This window comes from Miniopterus schreibersii (assembly GCF_964146895.1).
Source record: "Miniopterus schreibersii genome assembly, chromosome: 10".
Lineage (NCBI taxonomy): Eukaryota > Metazoa > Chordata > Mammalia > Chiroptera > Miniopteridae > Miniopterus > Miniopterus schreibersii.
Window position 1 is genome coordinate 64,482,060 of NC_138110.1, and position 12,420 is coordinate 64,494,479.

At 46.9% G+C, this 12,420-nt stretch overlaps 1 protein-coding gene across 2 annotated transcripts in view; it reads left to right on the forward strand.

The window, feature by feature from the left end:
* PTPRA (protein tyrosine phosphatase receptor type A) overlaps positions 1 to 8,726 on the forward strand; it is a 110,293-nt gene extending 101,567 nt beyond the window's left edge. For both annotated transcript variants that reach the window (XM_081150281.1, XM_081150282.1), the window contains 4 exons: positions 2,513 to 2,638; positions 2,719 to 2,870; positions 7,602 to 7,737; positions 8,431 to 8,726. In XM_081150281.1, the coding sequence (XP_081006407.1) occupies positions 2,513 to 2,638; positions 2,719 to 2,870; positions 7,602 to 7,737; positions 8,431 to 8,505 (489 nt within the window). In that variant the 3' untranslated portion in view covers positions 8,506 to 8,726. The remainder of the gene's footprint in view (positions 1 to 2,512; positions 2,639 to 2,718; positions 2,871 to 7,601; positions 7,738 to 8,430) is intronic.
* Positions 8,727 to 12,420: the final 3,694 nt, after the last annotated feature.

Here is a 12,420-nt window from a genome sequence, read left to right on the forward strand (position 1 = left end):
ACCACTTTGGGTAGTTGTACCCATTAGTTGACCAGAGCAGGTCCCCCATTAGCCTTCACTGTTTACCACTCCCTGTTTGGTTTTAAGAGGGGACTCTCTCGATAGTTCCCCAACTCTGTATGCCTGGGGGCCACCTTCCAATCTGCCCCTTTTCTTCTCTGTTATGCCTCTTTGCCTAAACTAAGATCTAAAATATCTGAAAGCTGTTAGGTGTAGGACCATAATACAGTTGACCCTTGACCCTCCTCACTATTGAAAGTCCGTGTATAACTTTTGACTCCCCAGACACTTCAGTCATCTCTTGCTACGTGCAGGGGATTGGTTCCAGGAATCCTTGAGGATTTCCAACCACAGATTAAAAGTACTGTTTTCAATTTGTGGTTGGTTGAATTTAAGGATGCGAAACCTGGGAATACAGAGGACTGACTGCATATTTAATGAAAAAAATCCCTGTATTAGTAGACCCATGTGGTTCAAACCTATGGTGTTCGAGGGTCTGCTATATTTTTTTTTCTTCCCGTCATTGCATGATTCTAGCTCATACACCCTGTTGCTCTCAACCCATTTGGATCTTAGCAGTTATAATGATTGACAAGCCCTGGTATTCAGTCCTTACTAATAACTGTGTAAAGGCATGTTGGAAGGGAACTGTGGTAGAAAAACTCATTCTAGTCCTGGCCTGTGTGGCTCAGTTGGTTGGACGTCACCCTATGCACCAGAAGGTTGCCAATTCAATTCCTGGTCAGGGCACATGCCTGGGTTGTGGGATTGATCCCCAGAAGGGGGTGTGCAGGAGGCAGCCAATCGATGTTTTTCTCTTTCTCTCCCTCTCCCTTCCTCTCTCTCTCAAAATCAATAAAAATGTTTTTTTAAAAACTCATTCTACCCACCAGTGCCCTAAAAACCAATATAATCTATGTAAAATGATCCTCGATTAACATTATTAACTGCTCTGGTTGAAGAGAGGGCCCAGAGCCCTAACCCCCAAGGCAACCTAGGGTTTCTGGTAGGCCCATGTAGAAAAGCACTGGCCTATGACATTTCTTTGATCCACCACTTTAATAATCCTGTGTTTGATTATTCTTTTTAATCCTTACCCGAGGATATGTTTTTTTATTTTTTTTATTTTTATTGATTTTAGAAAGAGAAACATCGATGTGAGAGAGAAACTTCGATCAGTTGCCTCTTGTATTCACCCCAACTGGGGATTGAACCCAATACCTAGGTATGTGCCCTGACTGGGAATCGAACCTGCATCCTTTTGGTGTATGGGACAACGCTCCAACCAACTGAGCCACCCGGCCAGGACCAGTAATCCTGTGTTTTAAAATGAGCTCAATATTATATATAAAGGGGGTAATGAATGATCACACACATGAAAAGTAAGAAAGTTTACTAAAATGGAATTCTAATAATGATTTTATTTAGACTAAGAGACCACCAGTGATATTTTTCTACCTAATTTCCCCAACTCTTTTATAATGAACATAGAATACATACATTTATGGTTGAAGATTTTAAAATTGCCAGTAGTGAAGTATCTAAGATCTTCCCCAAAATGCTCTGAAGAAATGAACAGTACATTGAACAAATTCATTTATCAAATACTTACTGAGACCTAGCATAGGCAGGCATTGTGAAAGGTGCTGGAAAAACAAAGATAAAGAGAGGCAGCCCCTGTCCACAAGAAACTGTAGAGGGAACTGAGCCAGGTACAGAAAAAGACAGACAGTAGCCCTGGCGGGTGTGGCTCAGTTGGTTGGGCATTGTCCTGTGCACTGAAAGGTTTCAGGCTCCATCCCTAGTAGGGGGCATGCAGAAGGCATCCAGTCAGTGTTACACTCTTGCATATCAATGTTTCTCTTCCTCCCTCCCTCCCTCTCTAAAAGTCAATAAAAATTTTTTTAAAAAGACAGTAAACCATCTTCTGCTCACTAGCAAGGACAGAAGTGTGAGTGCTAGCAGCTTTAAGGTGCCATTGCAGATTAAAGAAAGAGAAGGAAAAAGAATGAGGGGAGACTGTGGACTGGGCTGTTGTGAAGCACCATGGCTAGGCAGGGATGGTGTAATTGGGTTCAGTTTTCCTGGATTAGCAGTCTGGCATGTAAACAGCTATAAAATGTGGGAACACCCCAAGGGAACAAAAAAAGCAGGGGGTTGGAACAAAGATATTCACTCTTCCTCTCCCTCCACCCTGCCACTGAGTGTTGGATGGCCCTATGAGGCGATGGTCTGAGTTCTTCAGAGACCCCATCAGTGTTGCAAAGTACACCGTAAGTAAGTAACACCAAATGGTTAAGTGATTATCTCTGGTAATGGAAATAAGTTGTTAAATATAGATGTCCTGGTGAGGATCAGAAGTTAATTGGAATGATGTTAAGTAACATTATGACCCTCTGAGTTTTCAATACCTTGGGGTGAAGTGTGTTGGGTAACAGGTAGCTCATAGGGCAGCCCTGCCTCTTCCACACATGGTATTCTGAGCCCCTTACACTCTGATTTGCCCCTCCAGGAGAAGTGTGCCCAGTACTGGCCCTCAGATGGACTGGTGTCCTATGGAGACATCACAGTGGAGCTGAAGAAGGAGGAGGAATGTGAGAGCTACACCGTCAGAGACCTCCTCGTCACCAACACCAGGGTAAGATGGATGACGGGTGAGGTTTCTCCCACGGGAAAAGCCTGGGTGCCCCTGCCACTCTAATTGCCCTTCCCCCAAAGGAGAACAAGAGCAGGCAGATCCGGCAGTTCCACTTCCACGGCTGGCCCGAAGTGGGCATCCCCAGCGATGGAAAGGGCATGATCAACATCATCGCAGCCGTGCAGAAGCAGCAGCAGCAGTCAGGGAACCACCCCATCACTGTGCACTGCAGGTACTGCTCACCCCAGCCCTCAGAGGGGAGAAAGAAAGCGATGAGAAGCAGGCAGGTCGGAGGTGATCATGAGCATGTGTCAGACAGTGAGGAAAGGTGGACAAGAGCAGGTTGTTGGTGAGCACATGACAATCAGGTCTGATGACCAGGACATGGCCAGATGATAGGAGAGGATCCTGGTGTTTGAACTTCGCACATTATGCTGGGGAGCCTGGCCTCCTTACGAGACATAGGAAAGACAAAAGGGCAAGTATTGAAGGTAGTTCGAAGAAAAAGGAACCAGATTAAGAATCTAGTTGTGAAAGAGAAGAGGGGCAAGTCCGAGACAGGGTACTGTTCTGTTGTCGCTGACGCAAGAGAGACGGCAAGGGTCTCATTGGGGGGGGATCGTGAATGTCCTTTGGAGCATGTTCAAGATTACAGTTTAGAAAAAATATTTACCATGAGTTTGTATTGCTTTTATAACTAGGAAAAAAATATCTGTTTTTAAGGGGATGGAAGAATATATTAAAAATTCCTACAAATTGGTTTTGAAAATAAAAAAAGGAGCAAAGGAGCTTCTAGGAATGTATCCAGTATGTGTTCTTCAAGTGGCCAAAATGAAATAATTACAAGAATTGAACCACTGCTTCTAATAGTAAAAGATTATAAGTAATATAAACATACATTAATAGGGGACTGATTCAGTAAGCTCTGAGATGTCTCATACTACAGAGGTGCAAAGAATTAATGAGGAATGTGTTTATAGACTGGTATGGGATAATCCTCTAGATTTATTTTTGGTGAGAAAAGCAGTGGGAGACAGGGAAAGAATATGTATATGTTTATGTTAGTATAAGCATAAAATATCTCTGCAAGGGCACAAGGACAGGAGGACACTGCTTATTTCCCAGGAGGTAATTTGAAGGCCAGAGAAATGAAGGAAGAAGACTTGTCACCATTTTGGACCTCTTTGAAATTTGAACTATGCTAATTAATTACCTGTACAAAAAGAAATTGTTTTAAAAAGTGAAGAAGAAAAAGAGGCAAAGTACATGAACTAATACTAATGGACAGTGAACATGAAAAGATGCTAGACTGTACTTGCAGTATGAGAAATGAGAATGAAAACAGTGAAACATGGCTCTTGCCCATTGGCAGAAGTAAAAGGATTCCATGGCCTAAACACTTCCTGCCCACACTTTTTATCTCCCATGCTCTTCTCTCTTGGTCACCCTCTCTTAGGACATCTCAGATTCTCTAGCTACCCTGTACCTGCACCATGCAGCTGAATGTGGCTGAAGAAAAGTGCCGTGTTACAGGCCTCATTTTACATTTCCTTTTTTTTTTTTTTTAATATATCTTTATTGATTTCAGAGAGAGAGAGGGAGAGAGGGAGATAGAAACATCAGTGATGAGAGAGCCGTCATTGATCGGCTGCCACCAGCATGCTCCCTACCAGGGATGGAGCCCGCAACCCGGGTATGTGCCCTGACCGGGAATCAAACTGCTATCTCCTGGATCCTAGGTCAATGCTCAACGACTGAGCCACGCCTGGCTGGGCTCATTTTACATTCTTGACCCCTGACCTCATGGTTGGCTCTTAGTGCTGCCCTGCAGTCCTTCTGCATCTCAGTCTCCTAGACTAGAGCTAGGCCAAGTAGGGCCCATCACCAAATCCAGCCTGCCACCTGGTTTTGTGTGAGTCTGCAAGCTAAGAACTGTGGGGGGTTTTTTTAATGGTTTTTTAAAAATCAAAACAATATTTCATGACATGAAAATTACATAGAATTCAAAGTTTATTGGAACGTGACTGTGCTCATGTGTTTATTGGTTGTGGTTGCTCTCATGCTACAGTGGTACAGCTGAGATCGTAGTAGCGCCCTCCTCATCTCACAGTGCTGCTCAGCACACAAGAAGTTACAATTGCCCAGTTATTGCTCGGTTTTGTCTCTTCCCAGCAAAACCTAAGATATTTCTATCTCGCCCGTTACAGAAAAACTTGCCAGCCTTTTTCCTAGACGATTATTTCATACTTCCTTTCAAACCTTAAACCTCCAACACCTCTCCCATCCTCATATTTCAGAGGTGACTATGTTTTCTATTTGACTAAGAAAAGAGTAGCAGTCAGAGAGAACTTCCACATATTCCCACCACCATAGCTCCCCACCTACCTATACTGGTGCTGTGGATCCTGCAACCCTCCTGTTCAGTGCATGAGTTGTCTGACCCCTCTGAAGCCAGCTACATTAATCTATTGTTATATAATATTACTACAAACTTAGCATCTGAAAACAACACACATTTATCTCACAGTCTTTGTGCTCAGTAGTCTGAGCATGTCTCAGCTGAGTCTTGTGCTTCAGGGTCCCACAAGACTGAAGTCAAGGTGCTGGCCAGGGCTGTGGACCCACCTGAGGCTCAAATGGGGAAGGATCCACTTCCAAGCTCACTTGGTTGTTGGTAGCATTCAGTTCCTTGTAGGCTGCTGAACTGGGGGCATCTTGTTTGAAGTTTCTTGCCACATGGACCTTCCCAGTATGGTTGCTTCTTTCTTCTAAGCCAGCAAAGGAGAGAGCATCTCCTTGCAAGACAGGCATTATGATCTCATGTAACGTAATCACATATGTGTAATTGTATACATGCTATCACCCTTGCTATTTCTATTGGTTAGAAGCACATTACAGGTCCCTCCCACACTCGGGAGGGGCATCACACAAGGCCATGAACACCAGGAGGCAGGAATCTTGGGGGCCACACTAGAGCCTGTCTGCACCCCCACCCTCCAGTTGGATACCAATTCTGTCCCCTTTTATCTCCTCAAGGACTTGACTGCTATCCTCCATGATCAGGTTTTCCTTGGAATAACTACCTAGAAAACTACCATCTTCATACAGATGGGCTATAATTTCTCCCGTCTTAATATTAAAAAACAAAACAGAACTCTGCTTTCAGTTCCCCTTCAGCTACCCCTCTATTTCTCTCTTTTCCTTAATAATAAAACTTCTCAAAAGATTTGTTCACACTTACTCTCCAATTCTTCTGTCATTTTCTCTTGATCCCATTCCAGTTAAAAACATACACACACTCACACTCCCTTGGAGCTGCCCCTGTGAGGGCCACCTGTAACCTCCACATTGCCAAGTCCAGAGACCACTTCCCAGTCTCGTTATCCTTGATCTTCATCAGTATTGGATGTTGATCACTCATGTCTCTGTGGAATGCTTTCAGTGTAGCTTCTCTCCTGGTTTTTTGTCATCGTCAACTGTTTCTTCTCTGTCACCTTTGTTAATTCCTCTCCATTTGTGGTCCAGGACCCAGTCCTTGGACCTTTTCTATGTCAACTAACAGTCACTCCCCTAGGTGAGCCATCTAAGTCTCCTGGCCTTCATACCAGCACCCAAATCTTTATCACCAGTTCAACCTCTCCCCTAAACTCCATATTCATATATCTGTTACGTACTCAACATTTCCACTTGGGCATTGCGGTTTAAAGGGTTTTGGTCAGAACTCCTGATTCTTCTTTCCAAGCTTGCTTTTGCCACAACCTTCCCAAAATCAGTGTGGCATTTCAGTCACCACTCAACTCAAGTGAGATGCCTTGAAGCCATCCTGTCCTCCTTTTTCCTCACACATGCACATCTAATGCCCTGCCTTGATCTCCATGCAGAGTAATTTCAGAACCAGATGTCTCTCACTCCCTCCACCACTACCCCTGTCCAAGCCACCATCCCCCTTTCCTGGTAATGATAATGGCCTCACTGCTTTGCCTGTTTCCACCCTTCCCCCAGTCTCAGCAGCCTGAGATATCCTTTTAAAACTTCAGGCAGACCACATCACTCCTTTACTTAGAATCTGACAACAGTTCACGAGGCCCAACATGACCTTTGGGCTCCTTGCCAAGGCCAGACTAGGGGTACACCAGGGGACTGGCATTCTCCCTAAGGGATCTGACCGCACCCCAGCACCCTCCTGCCTGCCTGCCTTCTTTCCTTCCATCTATCAGGTCCAGCTACACAGCTTCAGCACGTAGACACACTCCTGCCATGTGCCTGAATGCTTATTTGCTAGCCAGCCAGCCAGACTTGCTCTCACCTTGTTCAGGTCTCTACTCACATGGCAGAGCTCCTTCCCTGACCACCCTACTCACAATAGCAGCTCTCCCCACCCTGCCTATGCTGCGTATCTTAGTATCATTTGGGATACTGCTGCCCATCACAGTCCCTACCACACAGCAGGCACTCAGTAGGGTCTGGTGAGTGAATGAGTCAACTGGTAGCATTAGGGTGGACAGTGTCATGGTGAGAATCTGGATTCCTAGGATTTAGGAAGAAAATGAGAGGCATGGAAAAGAATCAGCACATACATACCACACACCAGTGCAGAGGAGCAGGGTTTGTCAGGGGAAGGAGAGAATTAGAACTCTAACATGAGTGAGCCGCAGGCCAGGGCAACCCAGGCTTGTTTGTAGGTAGACAGCAAAGGCTCAGTGCCTGGGGTGGGGATTGGAGGTTCTTCACTACTATCCCATGAGCTAGACCCTCACCAGGCAAAGTGGGTGGTGCAGGAAGGGCAGCAGAGGTGCACCTGCTTCCCCAGAGCCGTGGGAGCAAGGGGCTTATGTGATGAGGTGCAGAGGGGACTCCTGCTCCACCCCTAGCACCAACTTCAGCCTTTATCTGCTCATTGCCACTGTCAGTTACCTTGTCAGCACAGAGGGCTGGTGTATTATGTGTGTTTCCTCTCTTATAGTGCGGGGGCAGGACGGACGGGGACCTTCTGCGCCCTGAGCACAGTCCTGGAACGGGTGAAAGCGGAGGGGATTCTGGATGTCTTCCAGACCGTCAAGAGCCTGCGGCTGCAGAGGCCACACATGGTCCAGACACTGGTATGCTGCCTGTGCGCGTCTGTCCACACCACTACAATTGTAGCCCTTTGTTGGGGTCAGCTCAGGGAGGAGGTTCTTCCTGGGGCCCATCTGGTTGTCAGAACCTGTGTAACTACAGACCCATCCTTCCCTTCCCCAGGGTTCCCCAGACAGAATGAGTCTTGGGAGGCAGTGAAAGCATGAGGGATAGCCCTGTTATCAGTAACTCTTCCTGGTGCACCACCTGCCTGGCCTGGGCAGGGACCCCTCAGATCATGTTGGGCCTTGTGGCCTCTGTAAAGGCTAGAAGGCGATGCGGGGTGCCCCATGGGCTTGTCTACACCTCTCCATGAGTCCTGGGAAGTGGAAGACTCAGGAGTGCCTCCTCTCTTCTACTCAGGCTCCCTGTTAAGAGGTCTGTCTTCTGACAGTCTGACTAGTAACCACCAAGTATGGAGAAAGTAAATTTTAAGATGTTTGGGAGTTAATGAGGTGCTTTGAGCCTGACAGCCATAGTGAGGTGTGGGCTACACAGAGCCATCTCCCCACCAGCTGTACCAAGCCAGCATGCACATCTGACCTCTTCCTCTCTGGTCGCCTCCATATGTAGGAAGTTAGCTGCGCTCACCCCAGGAGAGGGTGTTGCCAGAACTGTGGCAGGAACCGCGTATATGTTCTCGTCAGTAACCCTGGCTCCCCCCTCTCGCTCTCCAGGAGCAGTATGAGTTCTGCTACAAGGTGGTGCAGGAGTATATTGACGCCTTCTCAGATTATGCCAACTTCAAGTAAGAGGCGGTGCGGCCCAAGGGCGGGAGGCCTGCCGTTAGTGTTTGTAATATTCTGTTGTTAATACGCCCGAAACTGTGTACATATCTTACAGCTGTTTTAGAAATTGGTACATAGGCTTCTATTACTTATTAGGTGGAGATTTTATATGTAAATGTGTCAGCACTGATAGTCCTTTTTCCAATGTTTTATTGGGGAATTAAATAGTGTGATGTTTGGATTGATATCGTGAAATTCTCTGCCTGGAAATTGGGCTATATTCTGTGGTTTATACATCTTTTCCTAAAGGATACATGCAAAACCCTGTCCAGGTAGCGTGGCATCAACTAAGAAAAAGAGCACAAAGTTCTCAGAGCTTTTGAGGAAATTGGTTGTCCCAGTGCCCTTTCAGGCCACTGTTCCCTCCCTGCTTTGTAAATAACCCCTCCCCTCCCCACACATCCCCTTCTCCCACCACCCACCCACACTGTGGAAGTAAGGGAACCAGAGCAGTTTCTCTGTCACCACACTAGGGATTATCAGGTAATAAAAGCTTTGCCTCCCTGAGGAAACGTCTCTCCCTTTTTCTGGGGTAGGGCAGCCATACCAGGGCTGGGGCTCTCCTAGGCCACCCCCGGCCCTACTGTTACTATTTTGTCTCAGCTGGCCAAAGAGAGGCCACAGTCCCCCCAACTCCTTTTTCCCAATAAGCTCAGCCCCTCCAGCTCTTGGCTGCATGCCAAGGACCCACCTTCCCCTCCCAACACATCTTTGGTACTGTGGTCCCAGCCAGCCTGGCACCCTGGGAAGATGGCCAGGGGCATGGAGAGAGGAGGTGGCTCAGGGCTAAGGCCAGTCTGACTCTCTGGTGCTTTGGTACAAAACTATCTTGATTGTGTCACTCCAACCAGAATAAGTCTTTACACTCACACTTACTGTGTTAAATAGCTTCTTATGAAATTTTCTTTCATATGAAATTTTCTTTCATATCTGTCCTCATTTCCAGGACTTTTATGTGGAAGTGCCTCAGATCCTGGGTGGTGGGAGTCTTAGATTCCAACTTGATTTTGAGCCTGAATATTAGACAAAAGTGTCTTCACTTTTGTGTCTCAGATAAGGTGGATGTTCATTTATTTCTCAGTAACAGCCTACCTAGTCCAGACACCTAGTACCCTCCCATCCATGGTCCCAGTGTCCCTTGGTGTGGCTGGAGCTGGATCACTGTCTTTTCCAGTGGAACACCAAAGAGTGTGGAGAGCAAGCAACTTCATTTTTAAGGACATGAAGCAAAATTTGCCCTTTTCATTTTCACACATATCCCACTGGCTAAAACCTAGTCATAAGGCCACACCTAGCTACAAGGGGTGCTGGGAAACATAGTCTTTGAGAGCACAGCTGGGAGGATGGGTCTGTCCACTTCGTCCTAGCCTCATGAACAGCTCATCATGGGAACAAGAGCATAAACTGGTTGCCATGGCTATCAGTGCAGGACCAAGAGAGCCTTGCAGCCTGCAGGGCATTTCTTGGGGAACAGGGGCAGGCCCTGAGCCTCCTCAGATTGTCAAGAGTAAGAGATGGCACCCTAGCCAGTCCACCCTAGCACACTTGTGCTGCTGTGTTTCTTGGAGGAAGTGGGACTTGAACTGGACCCAAGGGATGCTGGAAATTTAGAGAGTGAAAGGAAGAAAGGTCATGTGGAGCCACATTACAGAGGATCTTGGAGCCCAAGCAAACAAGACATGACAGCTCCAAGATGGGAGCCAAGTTTTGTACCACATCTTCAGGATGTCTGCGGGGACACCACGACAGACCACCTCTGGAAGCTTACAAAGAGGTGAGTGTGTGTCAGTGGAGATACTTGGTCCTTCTGTATGAACTAAGGAACTCCAAGGGGCAATAAACTCAATTGTTAGTAGTTTTAAAAGAAGCATGGATAAATTAAGCAAAGACAGAATCTGACAAATTTTTGATGAGGGGAGCCATGTTTGGGAAGGAGACCCTGGCTCCTCACAAGCTACGTTTTGGTGCCTCTGTGTAACCAGTCCAGGCAGATGGAGGAGGGAGACCTTGGGTCAGCAATCTGTGCTGGAAACTTGCAGGAGAGCCTTCTGCACAACCTGCATTCCGTCCTTCATCTGCTATTAGCAGCTGAGCCAATATTTTAAATATCACCTGGTTAATACAGAAACGTCTTCAAACTGGGCTCCCATATTTCAAGAGACCCGACAGGAACTGGTCTAGGCTAAAAGGAAAATATATTGGGGCTCACGCAGCATGATTGTGTGAAGGGCAGGGATGACTTCTTTGTTCAGTGCCCACCCTTCAGCCAGTCAGTGAGGATTTCTTAGAAGGAAAAAAGTGGTGTCCATTGCCCGCCACACACCAAGAACTCTGGGGTCTGCCACACCCTCAGAGACCTCACTTCAACAAGTCATCTTTCTCCTAGGTTTTCTGTTTCTTTCATCACTTCCCCCACCAAATGATTAAGTTTTTCATTAAAAATGGGGGGGGGGGGCACTTCCCCCAGGCTTAAATTCTTGTCCCTTTATGATAGACTTCTTGAAAAAATCTACACTCTCACTTTTTCCTCTTTCCCACTTCATTTCCTTTCTTACCTGTTCTTGCCAAGGTGACCTGTGCACTGAGCCCCAGGAATCCCCTGTCTGCCCACTAGTTCCCCCTTGGTGTTAGTGACTCCCTTCAGACTGATCCCCACTCTAGCTGCTCCTCCACTGTCTCCCTCCTCAGAGCTCGGGCATTCCTGCCATCTCTATGCTGTGGGTCCTCAGCCCTTCTCCAAGCTTGAGCCCCCTCCTGAGCTCCATGTCCCCATATCCTGCTTCCTGCTGAGTGACCCCACATGGGGTGACCCACAGGCACCTGTCTCATGCTCCCTGCAGCCCTCTGGCATTCTCTGCACACTTCACCCCCACTCCCACCTTGCTCCAGCCCATGGGCCCACTGGCAGTTCCTATGTTGACTCCTCTCCATTTTGTTCCTTACGCTGGAGCACCTACTGCTGCCCTGTTTCCACTACTCTAGCTAACTCCTTTCAGCCTTCACCCTAGACCACCTGGTCGGGGGTTTGTGCCTCTGTGCTCCAACAGCACCTGAGTGCTCAGTTCTGAACCTCTGCTTCCCCCACTGACTGCAAGAAGCTCCTAGACTGGAATGATGTCCTCTCCCCAGAGCAGAGAATTAGTTGGATGGCTTTCTGAGTCCTGCTGAGTTTATAGTCTGAAGGGGGCAGCGCGCATTCCTGAAAGCTAGGCATGTTGCCAGGGAGGGCCTAGCGCTTCCCCTGGGAAGCTTAGTTCTGGTTTGGATTTTTTAGGAAAAGCCACAAACAAATTACTGAAAAAATAAAGGCATCCCATTACTCTTTTAAAATAAACATGAGAGATTTTGAATAAAACATTCTGTAAACCCAAGTCAAAGCTAAGCTTGTTACCCGACTGGTGTCGCTCAGCGGTTGGGCATCGACCTAGGATCCAGGAGATGGAGGTTCGATTCCCAGTCAGGGCAGATGCCCAGGTTGCAGGCTCGATCCCCAGTGGGGGGCACGCAGGAGGCAGCCAGTCAGTGACTGTCATTGTTGATGTTTCTGTCTCTGTCTCCCTCTCCCTTCCTCTCTCTGAAATCAATAAAGATATATTTTAAAAAACAACAACAACCTGATCTTGTTTATTAAACTCAAAGAATCATTTTTACTAAACCGCAAAGCAAATGTTTTTCTAAAAATTACTTGGTTAACCCATGCACCTAGGAACAGTCTGTTTTTCCCAAAACAATTTAACTGGACACACAGTGCTAAATAAGTCAATTTGGAAATTCGCATGCATGCCCTCCTACATGGGCGGCTGAATTCCAAGTGCCCATGACCTACCACAGTGCCCATTACGCCATTCCTTCCCCTAACTTTGCCACAGGATTTGATGC